We start from the raw sequence: 24,428 nt of genomic DNA on the forward strand, positions 1-24,428 counted from the left end.
CTTGCTCTAGGTGTTGGTTAAATCCAGTGTTTAACTGCTGGTCCGCTGACCGGTGTCAGTCTGTGGGAATTTCCTACCGGTCAACAAAACAATTTGCCCAATTCATGTATAGCTACTACATGACTTTAAATATTATACCGTATCTATATTGGTTTTAATTGGTTTAATAATTTTGATTGGCCGTCAGAAGGACTTACGGATGATTTTTCCCATTCATTTATTTTTCGCTGGTTCGCAAATTATTTCTGCTGTTCATTCCCTGTTGGTCCGCAAGTTATTTCCACCATTTGATTCTTCTCCTTTTCATTTTTTGTAGTTCCTCTAATTATTTCTCTCGCAAATTTTCCAGTACGCAAATCATTTATATTTATCAAAGGATGACGTCATTCTCCGCTATCCATGCGAAGGTTTTCAACAACTTACTGATGAGAAGAGGAATTTAGGAAAGAAATAAAAATTCAACAGCTCTTACGGGGAATCGGACCCACGTCCTCACTTTCTGGGTGAGCTGAGTGCTCTAGACCAGTGGTTCTCAACCTTTGGAAGCCCGCGGCCCGGTTTCATTTACTTTTGTAAGCTACCTACCGGTGAGAATTTCAGACATTTCTTTTTCTTGTATCAAAAAAAATCCAACTCTAAAAAGTCTGAAGACGCAAATCCCGCACCCCGGTACGTCCGTTCGTTGATTTTTTTTAATGGTTTTTTTTAAAATGCGTCCAAATTTATTGGGCACAGCCTGTATTTCAACATCATCAAAAATGTGGGTTGTTTCTTGGTGGGAAAATGTTCTTGGTAGAACGAAATAGTGAGGTTATGCATGGGTTCTTACAACCATTAATATACTTTTGTTTCTTCTATATTTTGTTTTCCTTTCATGACCAATTGGTCCATACTTCCGAAACGGCCTTTATATTCGTAAAATAAGATCTTTGAAGAAATCAATTTCACTCGAAAAATATGGAGGAATATGGAACGTGTCGTAATAATGAACGCGATTCTCACACGCTTCGTGTATTTTCCTCACGAACATTCATTCCTATCAGCAAGTCAATCCATTAAGTGTGTGTAATGTGTTTTTATGAATAACATTTATCCTTTATCACGTGATTAATGGCGGCATTTTCTTTTGTTATTACGTTGTCTAAATAACCGGCGTATCGAGTCCAGACTGGCACACTTTACCAATTTTTTTTTTTCCTTTTCCAGCTGGGTTTATAACCATAAAATAAACTTGTCCCAAAGAAGTCGGGCGTGGCAGCCATTGTTCTAACATAAGAACGAACATCCTTATTTTTCCATTAACTGTTTTTTAACATGTAAAAAAATGCTTTTTATATTTCCTGAATGACCGATTTTTATAAAACCAACATCAACACTGAAATATCAGTTTATTATGCATTTCGTTATTGCAGTCCTAAACAGAAATGTTCTGAAATTTTAAATATAAGACGAAGAAACATTATTTCAATAACATTTATAAAATTTTTATTCATCAAATTTTTGCTTTAACCCATTACTTACCAATGTCCCTTTTTTTTGACGGCCTGCTTTCATTTTTAATTAAGTAGTGGAATTTTTAGTTTCGATTGTTGTACCTAAAATAGGACACTTTTATGAAATTGACGTGACGGCTGAAAAAAATGCCAAAAATACGAGAAATTACCTTAAATAGAGGGCGTATGATTACCTTTAATAAGAAACAGAAAGTAAAAGATTAAAAATTATTCCATTAAATTTTTTTTTTAATTAAACATGATATTAGCAGCTGCGAAGTTATACAAACTAATATTTTTATCGATGATTTTAGTGACGATAGTAAGTATAAGTGAATTTTTTTGAAAATACCGGACAAAATATTACATTTTTATCAATAAACGACAGTAAAACGTCACTCAGAAATTTTCAAAAATACCGGATGTATGTTCACTACAATTGAAAACAGCCAATCGTAACTTATTGACACCTTGAACGCTTTTTATGTATTTCAGTAAATACAGTTTCTTATACGTATTAATATATTATTTCAAAAATATATTATATTTTTAAATATAATTTGTTTACAAGTCTCTCTTTCAATGCACGATTTTTTTTTTTTTTTGCAATTCCATCAAATTCGGTCCAATTATGGAAATTGGTTTTCGCAACTTCAAAGTAAAGTATTTTCTTGGGATTTGTTCTCTGCAAATTTGACACACGTCAATCAATGTCATCTCTTACGAGTCAATTTACGTATTTTCACACAAGGACACTCTTAATTCCAATTCTCAAGCTTTCACGTGAGATAATAATATAGAAAAACGTCTCATCCACCTTCGGAAGTGTTGCTCATAATTGAATTCATTTCAAAACGTGCAGTTCAGAAAATTCATATTAATTCAAGGACATTATTTTTAACTTGAAAAACAAAATTATTTTAAATAAGAATAATTGTTTTCTTATATTTTCTATTGCCCTAAAACCACAAACAGCATTTGACAAGAATTGGGAGTTGTCTTATGATTTGACCTAAAGATTTTTTTTTTTTCAATACAACAATAACAAGATCCAAAAAAAAAGTGAATTGGTTCGAGAGTAGCTTTTGTTATATTTTCTCCTCCTTGAATTAAGTTCATGGTGAGGTCAATTTGGCAGAAAAATAGAACCAGTTGCCGCAAACATTTGCTACGAGTTGTCTCTTTGAGAGAGAAACTTTATTTGCCACTCCTCTTATCATTCTTCTCATCCTCGAACAAAGAGCCAACGCCTATGCACAATGTGCATGCATATACACACACATGAGAAAAAAAATCATTAATCCATTATAAATAACATTGTAGGGTTTTCACGATTTCGAATCAACTTAATATTCTGGGCTTCGGGTGTGGGTTTGTTCGGCCATTGCGCTATCAAACACTTTTACCAGCAGGATGAAGTGGCGATTTCCGCCGGTTGGTACTGAAGGACTTTTCCGATACAAACACTTCGCACACATTCAGTTTCGTTCCATTTTCTTTCTTTTTTCATTACTTTTAATGTTTATTTCTCAAGGATTTTGTTCATTTTCGGAAGAAAATGGTTCAAAAATAATAATGGAAGAAATAAAAAAGACCGAAATCGGACTTGTTTTGGACTTTTCTTTTTTACCCAGATTGCTTCAATTCTACCCAATTCATTACTGTAACCTAGTTTCTGTATGAAAATGGACCATAAAATGAAAACAAAACAAATATATTTGTTTGGTTTTTTCAATCTTTATCGCCAAATTGTGGGCGAGAAGCAACACTGAAATTTCCCCGATTCTACCTTTTTTGATATTTGCTAAGGTGTGATATACGATGGCAATCTGTGTAATCAAAGTAAATACGTCTCCTAGTTTTCAGGAACAATTTCAGATACGAGATTATGATCAATATAAAATGCAATTCAAGTATGATCTAAACATAATTTCCTGATATGATGAAAATCGAAAGTATGAGATTCTTGTCTGCGAATGTCTTTTCTAAAAATTGGATTCCCTATAAATGGGGCTTACATCCGGGTGGAAATGTCATAGTTACTACAGTCTACGCTCGTTACAAAGACCATTAGTTATTGTGACTGTTCCATTATAACGACCGGAAATAGAAGTCCAGCTTTTTTCCTATTCCTCCCGTTATATTTTTAACCCAATATGATGACCTAAAAAATCATTCAATCCAATACAACGTCCAAACTCCAAACTCCCACCTTTTTTATTCAAAGATTTTTTACAAAGTCGGAATGCAAAATTGCGTTTGGCTTGACCCTCGATATCGGAGAATTCGGTGCATATGTGTGTAGATGCAATAAATTATTGGAATTTTTTTATTGTTTGAAACCTGATGTATTTTTATTGCAACTGCTTACATTGTAACAACATGAAAATGTAGTTTATGGTCCGCGAACCACAGGTTGAGAAAGTGCAGTATACCAAACCCCCTGAAATTATAGAATATCTAGTATATATCTGTCTTGTGATTCATAAATTTGATGTTGACAAATAATTTTTTGCTGACAGTGAATGTCAACTGTAGGGTACAGTTGGAATTATACGAGTAATTTTTTGGTTTCGAGTGGAACGCCATGTCATTTGATGGGGACGTGTGCCTCTTTTACTTACCTTTCTTTATAACCGAGCACAACTCTGGTCTATCGCCATGGGCAATTTAAGGCCGAGTGAGTTGTGCTGGAAGTGTGTGTACCGAACAGTGTGAGCGCGTATTTAGTATTGTGTGAGAATTTTTTTCTCTGCTGTCATCTATATTTCAAATTGTGAGTGAAGTGGGGTGATTGAATGTTTCAACCGTTGTATACCTCTTATACTTACCTGTTTATTGTTCCTTGAAATATTTTTTTTTTTCAAATTTCTGGATCAAATGATTTAATAAAGAAATTGTAGAAGACACCGAGTGTATCGGAAATGACAAGAATCAAAATTAAAACCGACTTGAATATCGTGTGCTCATCCAGAAAGATATGTATGGAGTGGCGACTTATCGTGGAGAAAAGGTCGTATGTCCCGTTTTTTTAGAACAGAACCATTTCTTTTTCCCATATTTATTTGATGTATTATTTCCTATATTATTCAGCTACTCGTCGTTTTGGTTAATAATTTTTCTCGAGAGAGCTGATTATTGCACTTATATGTAATACTAAATCTAGGGTCTCTTCTTCTCGAATTGGGAACACAGCGTTGTTGCCCCCTCCTTGCCCCCCCCCCCAGTCCCGAGCCTGTCTAAAGTCTTGGATATATTTATAGCAATAATATAAAGATCTTCAGCAAGCTGAATCTTGTGTTGAGCAGTAGGGTAAAACAAAGTCAAACTATAGTGATCATATTGCCATTGTTTCATTTTCGTGGCAGCTTATTTGCCATAAATTATGGAAATTAATTAAGGGATTTTTTTTCGGGGGGGCGGGGATATTCTTCTCTTTATGTATCCACGCTGTTCAGTAATCTCTAACCATTATTTTCCGCAGTTTTTATCTTCTTTTTTTCTGGATGTCACTTAGCGTACTTTCATAACGGCTTCGTTCCAAAACAATTAGCCATGATAGAAATCACTGATAGCATCGGCGAGAGAAATAGATCAACGCCTGCCACGATATCGTTTCGCGTAATTTCGGATATTGGCGAAGGATAACGATAGAAAATGTTATTAACCTTGGAAAACTAATAATAGTAATGATTTGTCTTTCACGAAACTCTCACGAGAACTATTGCTAATGGTGTCACCTCACACCAACGCTAATGAAACAGACGTCCATCACGTGTCAAAACCACTCACCGTTCGCCACGGTGCTTGTCTAACTGGTCCCTCATGTTGAGCACGATGGATGTTTACGTTGGGAACACTGCACTCTTCTAACACTCAGGATAAAGTGAGAAATATTTTTCCCGGTGAATTTTCGAATTAGTTACCAATTTCGCCGACAGATGACGCCAAATCACCTATGTATTTGGTTGTAGGAAATTGGGCATAATATTCGTGTGAATACTTCCTGCGGAGTAAAATATTGAAAGTACAGTACACCGATACTCCTCGACTTTCGAATATTTCAACGAACAAAGATTTTTTCGTGATTTTCCTACTTCGGCCAACGAACATTTTCATTGATATGCACACGCTGACATGAAGCAGCCGCGTCATGAGCTGAATTTTAGCGCCAATAATCATGAGAGAATTACTGTCACTAGAGCTCGATTAACTCATGTCTGACTCGAAACATTTCTTTTCCAAATGTACCTTCACTTCTCTTTCTGAAATTCTTTGAACCATTTCATGTGAAATAAAATATTCTGCTAATAGAAAATGCATTGAAAATAAAAGGGGGAGCCTATGTTTTTAGAGCACGCGTTCTTTCAGTACAAGACTTAGCATCAAGCTGAACAGCCAGGACACTCTAGGAGCTTATCTATTCCATCTGCATGTACCTCCGCTTCAATGCTTAGAAGAAGTGAAGCTATTATGTGGACACCCTGAGTCTTTGCTGATGATGTAAACAGCCTATCAGCTGTTTCAGAGATGGTATTTACCCAGGTAACAGGCTACCTTCCTGATTTTAGCATGTACGTTAGCTGCAGCATAGAACGTAAGTGGGCTTTAATTTTTTTGCTCAGATGTGTGCATGCATCTCACGGCTTTTGATTCTCCGATTAGTGTTCTTATTACAACACTGAGGAGCGACATCTCCCAGAGTTTATCGAATCTAAGTCTACCTCTAATTCATCACGAATGTCATAAAAGGGCACTTACGTAAATACCGACGTGTTGACAGGGGGATGACGATGAATCATTTTTGCTTCTTCTGACGAAACTCTATTGACCCTGCGATAACGCGTGCACCTAGGAAAACGTTATTGCTATCAGGAAATACGAGCATATTACGAAATTCATTACTATAGACCTTTAAATACGTGACCCGAATGCCTTATTAACTAATTTAGGGAAAAAGGCGGTGGTTCAGTGACGTCTAAAAAAAAACGAAAATGCCAATTAGCATCTCATTCATTCGTTCATCGATGTTCATTAACTGGATTTCTGTCCAGAAGAGGCGCTATCGAAAGATGAACGTCAGATGTAAAGTATGAGCTAAAAAAGTCAATGGCATTATAAATGTCTTCACCTGTTTCGTTCATTGCCGTGGCTACATCAAACACTGCTGATTAGGGTAACAATGTATACTACACGTTTTGACGTTTTGACCAGATTTTTTTTACCGTCCCCCATTTTCAACGACATCAACTTGAATTTTTCATATTTACTGAAACCTTAATCACACATGGATGCAAAGAAATTGCTTAATTTTATAACTCAATATTCAGGGATGTGCCAAAACTCCGTGACACGTTTCAAAAATTAATAACTATAGAGGTCCTAGTGAAATGCTTGTCACATTTGTTATCACTTGACAAAAAAATCAATAGTATTTTTTTAAACGATCGTAAGGATCGTGTCTTTAGTAGTCTTTACTACTTCCACTTGTCTTTACTACGTTTTTAGTAGTTTTTACTATGGATTTTATTTAAAATTTTTCTGTTTTATGTCTGCCGTAAAATGTTGTTTATGTTTTTATTTATTCAGTGGGTTTTCATGCTTGTCATGGAAATGTGTTTTTTGAGAATGAAAAAAAGAAAGCAGTCAAAATTTATGCATACAAAATTTTATGCATGTATGTTTCGGTGCCATTTAATGTGTAAGTAGAAGTCAGACCACCACTAAAAATCGGACATCATGAGCTAACACTACGGAAAACTGCTACTGAATTTCATTTTCAATGTTCATACCCTTTTTTGTCCCTGGTACATCCACAAATGGTACTTAATTTCAGTGCGTGTTTTTAAGAACATGGATTATAATAGGCTTAATTACGTACTGGAATGATCTCATTTTCAAGTCAAACAAAAATAACATAGTGTCACCTATGCGCGAAACATAATTTCCGGTAAATGAGACACTGGGATGTATAAGCTGCAGTCAGAAAGCTGTCAGAGGAAAAAAAGGTTTTCGTAAAAACACACGAACGGTTCTCCATCACCTTCGTATAAGCCGCCCGTGATTTTCATTCAACTAAAAAAACCCTAGCTTTTAAATGGAATTAATGTTGCACGTTTGATCTCAAATTTTCTTTTAGAATTTTCAGTACTTTCATGAAAAAACGTACACATGGATACATGAGATAAAAGCCTGCCTAAATTTTATTTTGTAAACTGACTTTAAAATGAAATAGACCTACATTAAAAAATGTTGATAAATAAATGTTCATTGGAATATGTTATCGAATAGGCCTCAGTTTTGAATTAGCCGCGAGAGCTAAAAATTAACTTCGATTAATCGTATAGGGTGAGCAAAAAGGTCCGTAGAAACTTTAAAAATGAATAAAAAGCAGAAAAATAACTTTTTTTTAAAGTTATTTTTAAGAATTTTTCTGACAGGTAAAAGATAACTCAAGAAACGGCCAATAGGTGGCGCCGCTGGTACAAGCGACTTCGGTGGAAATATGCAAATGAGACGGTTATAAGAACTTGCGCTCCTAATCCACTATTAGTTCACCGTTGTAAACCGTGTATATGGACCTGCTGCACTCCGCCGTTGCTGAATTTGTGACTCACCTGCAATGTGTTGTCTCTTGTGGTGGTGGTCATGTGAAACACACTGCTGCAATGAACGATTTCGAGGCATTCTGTTCGTTATTTGCGTATCTTTCATTTGACTTGTATACGTCAGCACCATTTATCGGCTGTTTTTTTTAGTTATTTTTCTTTCCTGTCAAAAAAAGTTTCGTGACCTAGCGATGCTAACCCTGCAAACCGTTTTTTATTTCGGTTATTTTTCCGGTTTTTATGAATTTTTGAAGTTTTTACGGACTTTTTGCCCACCCTGTATGAGCCGTAACTTCATTACTAGAGCCCGGAAGATTAAATACTAAAAATGATGAAAATGGACAGGCAAAACGACACTAAAAATAGTTAAAATAAGCACTAAAAAAAGGCATTTGTAATTAATGGGAGAAAACTTTCTAATAAAAAATAAATACTAAGGGTTGAAGATGTTTTAAATATTAAAATTTATTTTTAAATTCTCAATTAAAAATACCCAAGTTCTACGGAATATGCCCTCTAAAATTCACGAATAAGCATGGAATAACGTCAAAATAGGCATTTACCCCAAAAAAGGAATTTTTACAACAAAAAAAAAGTTTGAAAATAGGCAAAAAAAGGCATTTATATGGCACCTTCCAGGCTGTATTTATTACGATAAATATTTTTATGCATTGACTTTTGGCCTAGCATGTATTTTTCAGACTTTAAACCTCTGAAAATCGCGAATACATTTTAAGAAATTTAATTTGAGTAGATATCTACGTATGTTTATAGTGACAGTGACTAAAAGTTACAATTTGAAAGATCTGTCTCGTGTAGTACTCGCTGAGACAATTTGGTCAAACAAGTCGTCGTAACTTGGCGATATTTGACGAGAATCGACTTGATATCCCGATTTCATCTCATAGAAATCTAGTCACCCTATCCATGTCTTCGGGTTATCGATGACGAAAATTTTATTGATTTCGCAACTTTACGAAAAAAACCCTTATCATGAGCCTACTTGTGAAAAGAGAAGAAAAAAACCCGGAGGAAATGCTCATTTGTTGAGCAATATCTTCAGAACATCTCCAATTGATAGGATCATCTTGAAAAAAGAGGCGAATGCAGAACCTGCTTCACTCACAACACAGCCTGGAGGCCAATTTTAGTCGGTTGATACATCGAATGGTCTTTTGAAAGCCATTCGAAGCACGGCATGTTTATTAATAAGTGTAAAATACATTTTATTTTTATTTTGAACGAAAAAAACGCATTTATCTGGTGACCTGATTTCTGGTTTTTTTCTCTCTCTTTTTCGTGTGAATTATGGAGCTCACAGAATTTGGTGTTTATACCCATTTACATATTCTTTTCCCTATAAGCGTCATTTTCGACACACGGCACCTTGAGCGCGGGCGTAGTCATAAACGCAATGGAAAATATTCTACACAATTTTCTGATTCATAGTACAAAAATGAATATTGGAGGGTGAAAAAAAATAGGTGTTTTTTGCTGATTCCATTAGGCATTTTAGCACCAACAAACTGGTCTGCATTTACTTGAACTAGGTCAAAATGGGTGAAGGATATACGCAAAACACTCGTTCACATAGCATCATAACGCTCCTTGAAAAGAAATAAAAACATCGTTAAAAAATAAACGTGTTTTTCAAAGTTTTCTCTCTTCACAAATTTAAGTATAGACATTAAAAATGCAAATTTGTTTCATCGCCCTGATTGCATATCGAGTACCATGCATACCTACAATGTGAACGGATTTCATTATCGCTATTACTCGATTTGGCACCTCATTGATTGATAACACAATCAAAAAAGATTAGATTACTTGAAATTCAAGAAATAGACGTCTATTCTAGTCGAGCATGTTATAAGAACGGGATCTGAAACCGCAAACTAATTACAAACGGGTACGATGACAGCCGTTTTTCAATCGATCGGCTATTGAGTGACAGATTCTGATATAAAAAGACTGTAATTAAGAATATTACTTGAACCCCTCAGCCACAAAAAACTATTTTTCCACTTCTAATTGAATCACGTCCAGCAAAACAACAACAAAAATTAATTGTGTAAAAACCTATAATTCGTTATTTATAATAGAATATGGTCATTATGGCATCTTGCTCGGGAAAAAAAAAAGAAAGATGATTTTTTCCGACTAAATTAATATAATTAAAGTTTTTCTTATCGAGTTTTGGATCTTATCTTTATACAGTTTAACTCTCTTATTATGAGCATACTCAATGCGATTATTTTTTATTTTTCCTATTTCTAATTGAATTATGTCAGAAAGAAACACGATAAGCAATATAAGGGGCACGATAAGCAATATAAGCATAATAAGGGGGTTATATGGACACCTATAATTCGATATGCTTTACTATAATAACTATGGTTTGTTACCCTTGAAAAAAAATTGTGATTCGATTGAATTATTGTAATTAAAATTTTTCTTACCAAGTTTTGAATCTCGTTTTTATATAGTTGAATGCGCTTACTACAAACATGCTCAATACGATCATTTTTCTAATAGCAATTATGGTCCTCCATTTAATTTCTTCAACTAAGAGGAATACTACTTCAATGAATACTATTTATGCTGTATATAAATGAGAGAAAAGTAAAAGCAAGAACGAGATGAGCGTCTGTGTATGGAATAATCTTGTCCTCGACAGGGTTGCAATATCGCGCCAGTGTTGCATCTAGTAAAAGGCTTATATCCCGGAAGGGACATACCCCGGGCCTTGTCTGGTCTGACAGTGTTGCACCTAGAAGAAACGATAAAACACTTGATGTGTACATAGCTCAAGCCCTGTGCACAAGAGCCCGAGTGGAATCCTTTCAAACCAGTGTTCTTCAACGGAACCCTGCAAAAAATTACACCCAATCTATACAGCCCCTACATAATTTTAGATTTAAAAAATGAAACACTCTAAATTGCTTATTGTTTCTGTTTTTGCCGTCAGCTGGTTTGCAAGATATTCCTCTTATTTATTTACCTCTCGCCGGTTTGCGAATTATTTTTCCTAATAATGAATTTTTTTTTCAGGTCCACAAATTATTTGTGTTTTGCTCTTTTTTATTTATCTCTTGCCAGTCCGAAAATTATTTTTTTATTAATCCAACTGTCCGCAAATCATTTATCTTATTTATTCATTTTTTTCTTCTTTTTATTTATCTTTTGCCCTTTCGGAAATTACTTTTCTTTTATTCATTTATTTTTTGCCTGTCCGCAAATGATTTCTCTCATTCCTGCCGATCCGCCTTACTTATAGTACAATATAATTACTTATAGTATAATATAATTACTTATAGTACAATATAATTACTTATAGTACAATATAATTACTTATAGTATAATATAATTACTTATAGTATAATATACTATAGTAGTTACAAATCGAAGTTATATCACATAAGTAAGTTAGAAAGTAAGAGTAAGGTTTAAGATAAGTATCGTACCATACGGCACAAAAATTTGCGGCATGACGGTAAGGTAAAAGTTACTTCAGTGCATAGTTACTTATAAATTTTCGCATTTTTAGTCTTCCCTGCAAGTAACTTCTAGATTTTTTCATTAATATCAACCGAACTAATAATATTAACACATTATAAACCTCTTCAATTCTTATTTTCTCACAGCTTCACATTGAATAAATCAAGTTGGCATTATTCTAAGTTCTTTTCGAAAAATCTGGTATATATGTGTGTGTCTTACACAAAAGTTGGATCAAGAAAAATAAAATTAATATAAAAATCTTTACATCTTTTCTAAAGTAACATAAACAAAATCGAAAATCCTTAAAGACGCCCTAAACAAGAAATAACTTTCTTAGTCGAATCTCATTAAAACATGCCGCCCATAATATTAATAATAATTATTATCATTATTCGAGACGACCGTCCAGACAAAACAAGGCGTTAGAATTCCGTGATGAATCTTTTCCATGTTACAATACGATAGAAATATTTTAAATAAAAACACATAAAAGTTCACCTTTCGCAAAATCGCGTTCACATTCACTTTCTTGTTTTAAAGGTCTTCGGTATGAATACGATAATTGTATGCGGGCTTCACATAGGTCACGGTATGTTGCGCATGCATCGCATGCGGTATGAGGTGTTGCAGGTATTCAACATACGATAAACGACACAAAGTGTTACGAGTGAAAGTAAAGAAAGGTCGCGACGGGGGGTTATCGTTTTTTTTTTTCTTATTATTCAAAGGCAAATTAAGCGACTTCCATATTTCTTGCGTCGTGAAATATTCTTCGTGAGAAGATTATGGATAATAAAATCGTCACTTCACGCCATTGTTATTTTACGTCGCGTTCGTGATTTCCTGTCCTTTCAATTGCCAATCATTTCAATTGCCCAAAGGAAGAGAGTGGGACGTCACCATAAATACCCAATAATCCTTTGTTTTTCCTCGTCTAATTGATTGTGCGGATTTAAGAGATAGGTTGAAATTTTGGAGAGGAAAAAAACAAGTGGATGGGTTTTTTTTTTGAGAAACGCTTCACGAACAGGAATAATAACAGTGATCGTTCGTATCCGTAATTGAGTTTAAATGATTAACGTACAAATTTAATGATAGATTTTCCGCTTGAATTACTTGATTTTTTTTTTTCATGATTTCAATTTTTTTTACATTTTACGGAGCATGCGGATTTAGTCAAACTCGGTTAAATCGTCATCGAATATTCCGCGAAATTTTGTCATTATATCCGAATTTACGTTACAACTGTCGTTGATAATTTCAAAACCTTTTCAGTATGAAAACTATATAATCCGATGCAATCAAATACTACACGCGGAGTTATTATATTATTGAGGACGATCAACATATTTGATCGATAAAAAACACCGGAAATTAGAATCATACGTACACGACATTGCCAATTTTCACAAATAATGTTGCTGGTTGTCAGCGGAATTGCCAGTTATTGCTTATAAAGAAAAATCAGCGAGAAATAAAGTGCTACATCAATAGCTACAGCCTGGAATGATTTAAAATGTGTTTCACCTAAAGAAAATGAACATTTCAAATATATGAGGGAGAGAGAATATTTATATTTATTATCATAATTATATATATATTACAATATATTTTATAAATTGTGCAAATTATCTTCATCTCTAGTTCTAGTTGAGATTATGAACTCTAGTAAGCTTCGTTGTGAAAAGACAGGACATTGCTACAAAACTAAAAAAACCGAGAAGATCGAAATTATAGAAACATACGGGAGTTATCCCATATACACGTCCTGACATTGAACAAGTTGGAGCGTCAAACTTGTAATAAAAAAACTTTTCAACGTTAGTTATCAATAAAATAGACAAACATTGCTTTAATTGAGAGAAGAGAGTTCTGGGAATTTCTAGGGATAACGACGAAAAATATGCCACTATTTCCGAGGTCGTTGCATTTTACGAACCGTACCCGGCCATAATTTGGGATTTAGGGGATATAATTATTGTAAAATTTGGTATGTACTATGATTTTCGAGAGTAATCGATTGGCTTATAATTAGTTCCAGCCACATAGCTGAACGTTACTAACCATAGAATTCGAGAGTATCATGGCAGTAATACACGAATATTTCGAAGAGAAATGTCTCAATGTAGAATATGTATTTCGAGTTTCATTTATTTTATTCATTTCACATGTATTTCTTTATATGTATGTCATAACATAAAAAAAAGCACTAATTCAATAATAATATATAGTACACTATAAAAATATCATATGATTACAAATTGACTTTTAAAGCATTTCTTTACCAGCTATGTTACTATTCATTTCATTTCCGGATGAATTAATGTAATCTACTTATAATAATATGGAAAGAGTAACTAGACTGACCATATTTCATTGAGACAAAAAACTGTACATCACGATGATCATGAAAGAAAATCCAGCCAACCGTCAACAAATACAGACAATTAATCTCCTGCAACTTTCTTTGAAAAACGAAAAATTTCAAGTTAACGACAGGCCAAAAAAATTTAAAAAAATAAAACGGGACGTTTATAACAATAATGGCGGATCTCAAATACCATTTTTCTCCTCCGTTGAGCAAAAACATTGCATAATCCGCGTTCATTTCATTCTCTTCAAATAAAATAACGAGACAGCCCCCATAAAAAAAATGAAATAGAATAAAATTATACTAATCTGTACAAATGAATCTTTTTTTTCTTCTTCTTCTTTTGTTATAATTTTCTTTTGCATCGTTGATGCGATAACTAGTTTCCAAATAAATGAAATAAAAAAGAAAATTATTTTCCATTCAATAATGTACAATAATAACAATATTCCTATTTTTTTTTTTTTTTTTTTGCTCCCCTAAACGACGGATTCATTAGATAATAGTTCGTTCAGACACGATAGTAATAGTCTTACTTTTTAATAATTATTGTTGGGGCTGGATCGTGATCACCAGAGAAAGTTTAGCTCGACTTTGGGCGCGGTGGACATGAATTGGGTCGAATGGCTTCAAATTTCCGGGACATATTCTTATTGGGCGTGGTGACTAGATCCTCCTTTTTCCATCTTGTCGGCTACAGAAAAAAATATTGACAATAAAAAACTAATATTTCAAGTTTCTTCTTTGTTTTTTTTCTTCTCAATCTATATCACAATAGTCTTCCATTTCCTTCTACAGCAGCCATTTTGTAAATAAATCGAAATTATATTGGTCAAATTTTTTTCTCCCCCATCATTCGTGGAACTTTGCGAATGTCACATACAAATTACGTCTTCGTTTCTATTATTTCTGTGCTCCAAATATCCATAATATAACTCGTTTTATTATTATTTTTTTCTTTTTTTCAGTCTTATCTACGAGTCACGTGACGAAAGTCATTTTCTTCAAATCATTCGCTATCTAAAGGACGAATCTGTTTGCTTTATAGTGTCATTACTTAATTATTTACCACATTATTATGCATCGCGTTACGCCATCGAATCGCCAAGGGCGAATTTTTCCTCAATTTTGAGTTTTTTTTCTGTGGTATTTGAAATAGCAATAGAAATTTTACTGGGCATTTATTACATAGAATAAATATCCTTGTGTTTGGTTTTTCGAGGAAATTTCTATAGATTTTTGTGTATTCATAGTCCTTGAACTACATAGAATTATGGCTTATTACGTCCTGTGTGTGAATTATGATTTGCGTTCTTTTTTCTTTCTTTTTGGGGTAAAAATATCCCGGTAGTATCTTGATAGATGCCCAACCCTTCAGATCTAATTGGTGATATTTTCTTATTCTAACGTGGTAATTTGGAGTACTTGAGCCTGGCAATGCCTACCGCATCAGGCAAAGAGCATGCGTGACTAAATGGAAGGACCATTCCGAAGAGGATGGTTTTCCTACAGTAAAGGCTGAGCCGTTCTTGTCCTACTGTGAATTTATTATTGACGAAGAAAAACTGTTGATTTATGGTTATTTCTGACCCGTGATTTTACAGGAAGTTCGTTCATACCTATAAAAATAAGCACCGTGTATTTTTAAATGACCCGATGTAAATACTGCACTTAGGTGTGTCAAAATTTTTTTAGAGTAGTCCTAACTGCTAGTGAACAAATATCGGAGCGTAGTGGCGTAGGATCCTGCTTGGGAAGCAGGAATCGTCAACATTCGGTATGCTGGATGGTGTTGCTGGGTGAACGATAGGAAATATACAACGTAAGTGTTTATTACCACCTTCACATCTTATAATTATGGCATCCGAACAGAAAAACACTGTCAAGAGCTTGATCAGCATGCCATGGGGGAACCCCAAGGCCGTAACGAGAGGGGAGGTCTGGTCCCCCCCCCCCTTCCGAAATGAAAGTGCCACCACTCCAAACGAAATTTCTGGAACGGTCCTGGGTGAACTCATCAATCGAAAAAGCACCGTGACCAGCTTCGTCGGTGTATCCTGACTAAACACATTAACATAAAAAGCACCACGGAGTCTGTCATGCGAACCAAAACATAAAAAGTGTCATGAAAACAGTTAAAAAGCTTTGCCATCATCCTTCGATGAACCTAAATTAACATCATGGGAGAACCTTCTGTCAAGAGGTTCGTCAACATGTCCTGAGTAAGAGCTCCTAGCAAGGTTAGCGCTCCTCCATAGGTGTCTCACACTGGTGAAGTCTGTGAAGAAATTCGTAAACCTGGGGGGTATGCACGTCTTCAATGTCGAGGATCCCTCACTATAGGTGATACTGTATATGGACCTATGGGTATGATTTAGAGCAGTGTTTTTTAACCTTTTTCAGCTCATGGCCCCCTATGGATCACATTTTTTCTCGTGGCCCCCCTAGTCCTATCCAGGGCCCCCCCCCCACCCAAGATTGAGATACTTTCTATATTTTTATTATGAATGAAATTTTAATAAATCGGACCAATCTCTGGAATCCTGGCTAGGCACGGACTCAAATGGCGGATTATCATCTCTCCCAGGAGTCAAATTATATGTTAAAAAACGGTCTGCGTAAAATACGGTACGATCCAACGAACATGCATGATAAATCGACCCTCATAACACACCAACCGTTGCTCTGGCTGCCCTAAATACTTAGCTGGAAGTAACAGCTTACATATGAAAATCATGGTATCAGATTCCATATAATGCAGTCCCCCCTCCCTCCATTATAGACACGAAGACCCGGGTCATGCCACATAGACCCAAGGGTTAAGATGACCCTATTTCTATGGACGGATCTGAGGAATTCTGAAAGTAGTAATATTTTTCAACCATGTTTCACTTTTAAAGCTTTTTCCTCTTCACAGTTCTCTGACTTCCTTCACCACCTGTCATGGATCACCTTTCTTCTGATTTTCCTCCGTGGCCCCCCTAGAATATCCCAGGACCGCAAGGGGGCCATATGGCCCCAGGTTGAGAACCGCTGATTTAGAGGACTATAACACACCTACTGAGCTAAAAGCAGAAGTCCGTTTGATGTTTCCACCCTAGTAAGATATCCGTACTATATCATCGTTGATATGAAGGCAATGAATGTCGACAATCCCTGCTTCTCAAGCGATGTGTTCAAATTCGGATACGGCTATTTATTGGCTCGTGTAGAACTAGTCTCGGAACTTCTCGATGCGCCCTCGAAATAAATTTGTTTTGGATAAGTCTAATAAATACCAAACACTTTTTTAATTTGATTATTCTTGATTAGGTTGTTTATTTTTAGCAGAGGCTCCCCTTCTTTTGTTCTTAACTTTACCCGAAGGTCAACGAAAAAAAAATGATGATTTATCTTATCTCATCGTCGCCATCTTTTGAATGTCATTTTATTACTCAGTGCCCATCAACTAATAGGTAGGTAAATGATAATAATAATCACGGAGAGCAGTGGAATAAGTGGTGCATCCTTGAGAGCACGCACACATTTTCTCTCGTCTACAGCTGATTTCAGGGCTACGAAATGTTCCGAAAATAATATTTGTAAAAAATCAAGGATGTCCGTTTGGGGCGTTGACTATTAACTGAAAAAAGGCCTTGTCCTTGGCATAAATAATGACCATATTCCGTTCCTTTCTTACAAATTTCAAGGATAACATTCGGAAGCCTTGTCATAATAGTTGTACATACTTCTTTTCTCGTTGTATACGTATATACTGTATTAATGCTTATTAAACTTCCGTAAGCGTCGATCAGAATGAGTCGCCATCTTTTTTTTTTTACATCCCATAGAATTCTATATGATTTTAGGGGTCTAGGCTATTGAAGTAATGGGACCCGTTATATGTCCACAACTCCAAATAAATATATCCTTTGTCAACGATAAATCGCCCCGGACCGGGGCCGCAACCATGTCAGAGCTCACCCTTCGGGTGATCATATTTGGTCCCCCTCGGTGTTTGACGAAGGGAGTCGTTGGGTAAGTGCCAGTTAAAGACGTTTTATTGGATGTTGTATCAGAGTGACAGTTTTAAAGCATTTCAAGCCAAACAGTGCCCTCTACTGGCGGGACAAAGTTTGTAATAAAGGAATTTTAAGAAATGTTACATGTGAAGACTTTTTTTTTCAGGTTCTTGAATTGGTTTCATCAAATAACAGTGTCAGTTCAACATCGTCTAAAATAGGGCTAGAGCAATGTTTTCAGAAGTGGGAATATCGCCCTTCTGGAGCGATGGAATAGTCCAGGGGGCGGTAGAAGCTGTGGGTTTAGTATAGGATCCTATGGAAGACACTCCCTCTTTCTCTAAAGTTGGGGGGGGGGGGCAGAGATGAAAAAAAAATTCAGAAGGGAACGATGGTTCGCAAAAAGGAAAAGTTCGGGGAATATGTTCTGTAGAGCAGAGGTCTTCAACCTTTTTTCAGTCGCGAGCACTGCCTGTACTCATAACAATAACCCTTACTGTAAGTTTAACATACGAATGCATAAAATGACGATGATTTCAATCCTTGAATGCAATTCCTCCAAAGTGTTTAATTACAACGTTGATCGAGTGCTCGCGAGCACGAAATCGGACACAAACATCGAGCACTTTGGGTACTTCAGGGAGCACCGTGGTGCTCGCGAGGAACGGGTTGAAGCTGCCTGCTGTTGAGGCTAATTGTACCCACGCATTGCTGTAATTTACCTCTAAATAAATATATCTTCATCACCTACTTATCCCTTTTTGTTTATGAGATAAATCTGAGTTTTTTAAATACATGAATTTTAATATGGCTATTATTTACACATAAGTAAACACTAATTAGTTCTATGAAAAAAATCACCAACAAATTATTTATGATAGATTATACTGTTTCTTTGCTATGAAAATCCAATACAATTTCGTTTTCATTTTTTTCCGCAGCGCTGCTGAGCGTCGCATCATCCCAGAGAGCAGTCAAGCCTCAGTTCGAATGTCCGCAACAATTCGGTTACTTCCAAGACCTGTCCGACTGCAACAAGTACTACATCTGCGTGTTCGGTGACGCCCTGCACGACAAATGTACTCCTGGCCTCTATTTCAACAACGAACTCCGCATGTGCGATTGGCCTCGAAACGTCAAGAACTGCGATGGATCAGGTATGAATACATCACCAGAAAACGAATAAAAAATAAGCATAATTACGCGTATAATGCGAACGTTACCTGTTACATGGAAAGGAAAATATTATTATTTTTAAAAAAATGGGTACACTTGTCTCTTTCTTTCTACCCTAGTTTGCGTTAAGGTCAACCTTCTCTGTGATGACCGGAAGGGTGACTTTCCCCTATGTGTGCGTACGCGATACTGCACCAGAATCATAAACTCTTGTGGAAAAAAAAATTCTCTTTAACATATTAAACGTATATATGAAGAAAAAAGTTAGAGTAGGCATCTTAAACGTGTTGATCATTGATCATTTTTGTCGCACAGCGGTCATTTTCTGCACACGAGGGATAATTAGAGAGAGACCGGGACCTACAATTTATTGCTGATCCGAACGCTTGTTTTTTATATTCATTCTGAGGATGGTGCGCTAACCCTTCAATGGGGACTCCCTGCGGTAGCAATTTTTTCTGCGGTCATGTTGCCATTTCTGTTGTACCCCTGTGTCAGGAAAATTTTCTGACAAGGACGAACCGGGTATCGAACTCGCGACACCTCTAAACTTCCTTTGGTACTTCAGGTGAGTATCTTATCGACCTGGGCTACCATGCCCTTAAACGCGTTGTTCGTGAGCACTTCAGTGCTCGATTAAGTCCTTATGATACCATCATCTTGTACTCGAGAGATATTGATCGAGATCACAACTGAACACACAAATTTTAGGTTGAGCCTATTTGGACGGCTTTTATATAAAAAGAACAAAGTACCATTTTTAAAATTTTTTGAGATACATCGACATCTGAACTATTGAAAGAGGTGGGACTTTTTATTTAAGTAGTTGTATTTTTTCCATATTAATTAGTACATATGGCATGTTAATACCCAATTATACCTATTGTCAAGCTTTACTTGGTTCCTTTTAGATAAATATTAATTTGAAATTATTTAAAGAGAACCAACAGCCTTTTTCTATGATGAAGCTATGAGGGGAGGGGGAAATATTAGTGGCATGTGTAACAGTAAAACAGCTGAATATGTACCTAAAGTAATCGAAATGCTTTTTTCACAAAAGGAGTTATTTATTATTATTTTTAAAATTACAGATAACTTTAAAAAGCTTTTTCTCAGTTTTGAATTAATGGCGGTTTTTTCCTTTTATATAAAAGCCGTTCATTTGACAATTGTCATGTGCGAGCATAGGCGGAGATAGACTTGGAAGTCGAGGGGGGGGGGCATGATGATGATGATGATGTCAATTCATATATACATATATACATTAGATCAGTCGACTCCACCTTTGACGCTGGGGGGGGGGGGGGGAATACACCCCCACGCCCCCCCCCCTGTATCTCCGCCCATGTGTGGGAGCTAGTCTTTCAATAATGAGCATAGATGCGCTCGTGACTCGATAAAAACTGGAAACCCCTGTCTCACAGCTTGAAAAATTATTTAATATAATTACCATTTTATTTATTACTACCGACTGAAAAACAGCATAATTTACTGGATGGCTCTCTCTCTCTCTCTCTCCCTACCTATAACCAATACAGGAACTCACTCATACCTAGAAGCTTTTATCAACCTTTTCACCCTTTCACAATTCCTGAAGCAAACTTCATGTTATAAGGCAGTTAGTTGTTCCCAATCGGAGGGTCCTGGGCCCCCAAGTGTACGTATCCATTTTACTGAGGGTTCAACAGCCCAGTAACAGAATTAAAAAATAAATAAATGCCAAGTTGAAAAAAAATAATTCTAATAAATTACTTAGAAAGAAAAGTTTCAATTAAACTGACGCACAAAAGTACCAGTACGACGTTGGTAGACTCCGCTAATAATATTGTTATGATTTTACAAAAATTGTACTTGTGGTGACATCTCTCGACGGAAGTATGAAACGTTGTTTTAGATCTTTGCAGTTCCAGTGGATGGCATTACTATCCCATCGTATTTACTAATACTGGATAGAATGTCCTCCATTGTTCGAGATCGTTCTCACTGAGAGATGGCTATAGTTTTTACTGCTATAAATGGAGGTTCATGGCAGACACTAAAATTTCCGGGAGGGAGTCCACGACCAAAAGTGAAGGTCACCAAGAATTCCGGCTTGTCCACGCCTAAAATTATCTGGGAACCGCTGTTCTAAGGAACCCTTGAAATAATTTCTATTTTCTAAGGAATAATTGAAAAAAAATTATAAATTTCTATTTTCTAATTAACCTTTGAACAAAATCTTCATGTTTTGAAGGACTTTATAAGGGGATCTTCATGTCCTAAGGAATCCTTTGAATTGTAATCATGTTCAGGAAACCCTTAATACATTATCCATGTTCTTATAATTATCCATATAACTAATTTGCGTCTCGCGGAACTCCTAGTGATGTCTCGAGACCTTAAGGTGTGTCCACACTGTGCTCGGGTGCTCTTGTGCTGAGTTGATTACTGAACAGAATGGCAAGTTATGGGACAAGCACCTAGTCGGTGTTTTATGGGGATACGTCTACCATCGCTACGTGAAAAGCAAAAAAAAAGGTGAAAGCTATACATGTTTCCCTCATGAGCACAAAAAATATCGAGCAAGACCCTCACGAGTTGATGTGGACCCACCTTTATGGTTCCATGAAAGCCCGTTTGAAAAACACTTATGTATACCTCATAGACATGTTGAATGCTTGGATGCTTATGTTTCATGTGCCTTCATAGAAATTCATACAACATTTTTTTTTCACATTTTAAAGGTATGTCGGACGACGACGAGCAGACGATTGGCAACCGACGCACTTTCGGGAATACGACACCGAAGCCGAGAACAAGCGGCCGCAGCAGGTCTCACTCCGGCAGAAGTAGAGGCGACGACAACAACGAAGAAATCCTAAGCCTGAACTCGATCTCGCCACCAAGACCGACAAAAGCACCGCACCAATCCAGGACGCGATACACCCCGCCGATAAACAGCGAATCTTACGTCGCCGCTTCCAGGAACGCGACCCACGTCCATTACAGACCCGTTTCGTCTCTCTACTCAACTGCTCTGACAGTAGCCCCGCCGAAGATGGTTCCGAGCACGACGACTACTACTACTACTCCCAGACCACGGCCAGCAAGTTTCAAGCCCGTCACCCAAAGACCGACACCGAGACCGGAAAGCCCAGACTCTAGAGAGGAATCCAGGGCGAGCATACTCAGGACGAAACCGGCATCCTCGTCCTCAAGCAACAAGCGCAAGGATTACGATGACTCTGAATATTACGAGGACGACTACGAAGACTCGATGCCTGCACCAAAATTCTACAACAGGGATGCCTATAGGGGCGGCAATAACGTATACGTGACACCTATCGACCCCAACCCATCGATGAGGCCGAGGTACTTCCAGGCCTTAAACTACAACACCGCCAGGTATTCGGGCACGACAGCCAGGCCGATGTCGTACCGTCCTCGGGATAACATGAGCGACCGGCAAAGAGGTATCAATACCAACAGAATCACGACGCACGGTTACGCAGTCAAACCGACCAGCGCTCCGGTGCTTACGACGTTCCACTTCAGAGGACGAAACGTCAACAAGAACGCCGTCTCCGACTCGAGTTCCATGGAGAGGAAACCCACCGTGTACACCTACGATCGTAATTCCAATCCCAATCGTCCCAACGGTTACACGGCGACCGTGAGTCCTCGTGGTCCACCGTACATCGAGCAGGCCGACGGCAGCATGTACAAAAACTCGAACGCGAACTCGAATAACGCTTTGTCTTCCACCTACACCTCGCGTCCGAGGGATTCCGATTCTTCGATCCGCCTTAGACCCGAATCAAACAACAGGGGACGTTCCTACCAGTCGCACAACAACGGCGGCGACAGCCTGGATGCTCAGTTCGGTACTAATCCCAGAGCAATAAGCCTACCCGACGCTCCTTACAGGCAGAACTCCTTCCTGTCCAGCAGCGAGGACAAGAAAGCCGAGAAAAACCAGCATAGGACTCCGGCGAAACCTCAGCTGCAACCACCACCGTCTGTCCGCTATCAGGTTCCTTCGAGGCCTTCATACCAAGGTACGTATTTCAGCCTTCAGTGAGCCCCTCGAAATCTGATCCTGTTAAAGCAAGGTCCACAGAGTTGCCAACGTGCACAACCCCCGGCCCCCGGACAAGCCGAAGGTTTCCATGCGGCCCACGAAAGTTGTTCCGGTAGAAAAGTATCAAAACATACATTGCACTAGTTTTTCTCAAAGTGGTAAAATATCGCCCCCTGGTGGGCGATGGAATGGTCCGGGGGGGGGGGTGATAGAAGCTACAGATTTAACATAGGATCCTATGGGTTTATTTGAGTTGGGGGCGATGAGAGAAAAACGTTCTGATGAAGGGGGCGATGGAACAAAAAGTTTGGAAATTATACACGATGAAAAAATACTAGGCTCCCCCATATTTCTTTCATAAAAATACGGGATACCCCAAAAAATTTGTCAAGGCACATTTACAGCCAAACAGATTTGTGAAAGGCAAGTAAAGTTGTCAACAATAGCCAAAAAATTATCAAACGCAAGTAAAGTTATTATTCGCAGCAAAAAAAATGGTCAAAAGCAAGTAAAGTTTGCCAGCTAACACCAAAATTACTGAAAAATCGCCAATCACGGAGAATGATGGGCACTTTAAGCTAAAATGTAGTTCAATAATTAACAAATGTAGTTCAATAATTAACAAATGTAGTTCAATAATTAACAAATGTAGTTTATAATTGGATATGATTTAAATCAAATCATTTATGCTGGTGATATCCACCTTCATAAAAAAAATACGGGATATGGAAAAAAAAAATTGCCAAAGGCAAGTAAAGTTGTCAATTATATGCAAAAAAAATTGGAAAGATAATTAAAGTTTCCATTTTATAGCCGAAAAAATTTTCAGTATCAAGTAAAGTTGCCCAACAGTAAAATTATAACGTAAGTGCCAGTAGTAGGCACTTAGTAGTAAAGGCAAGTAGAGTTGCCAACTCGATAAAATTGCTGAAAAATTGCTAGTCACATTAATGGTGTGTGTGATGGGTACCACAAGTTAAAATGTAATTCACTTAAAAAAAGTATATGTTTGACAAATACGTGAGATGAATATGTTTATTTGACTATAATTAATTCTAATAGAGTCGTACATAATTCTGTACTCACAGCAAAATGTTATGAGTCACTTTTTTTAAAATTTTAACGATGGCGAATTTGCAAACAATATTTTGCAAAATGCAAAAATTACTGTTGCATTTTGACTTTTGACTCCGTTGTTTCCTCATGACTGAACGAGAA

The 24,428-nt window shown here is 36.8% G+C and overlaps 1 protein-coding gene across 1 annotated transcript in view; it reads left to right on the plus strand.

The window, feature by feature from the left end:
- Positions 1 to 24,428, plus strand: part of Cda5 (Chitin deacetylase-like 5) — a 118,023-nt gene that overhangs the window by 87,443 nt on the left and 6,152 nt on the right. Inside the window, exons 2-3 of the mRNA XM_089236036.1 lie at positions 18,916 to 19,131; positions 21,874 to 23,187. Coding sequence (XP_089092162.1) covers positions 18,916 to 19,131; positions 21,874 to 23,187 — 1,530 coding nt within the window. The remainder of the gene's footprint in view (positions 1 to 18,915; positions 19,132 to 21,873; positions 23,188 to 24,428) is intronic.

Source organism: Pholcus phalangioides, unplaced genomic scaffold (assembly GCF_987345545.1).
Source record: "Pholcus phalangioides strain wild (caught in Gottingen) unplaced genomic scaffold, Ppha-v1.0 ptg000009l_1, whole genome shotgun sequence".
NCBI lineage: Eukaryota > Metazoa > Arthropoda > Arachnida > Araneae > Pholcidae > Pholcus > Pholcus phalangioides.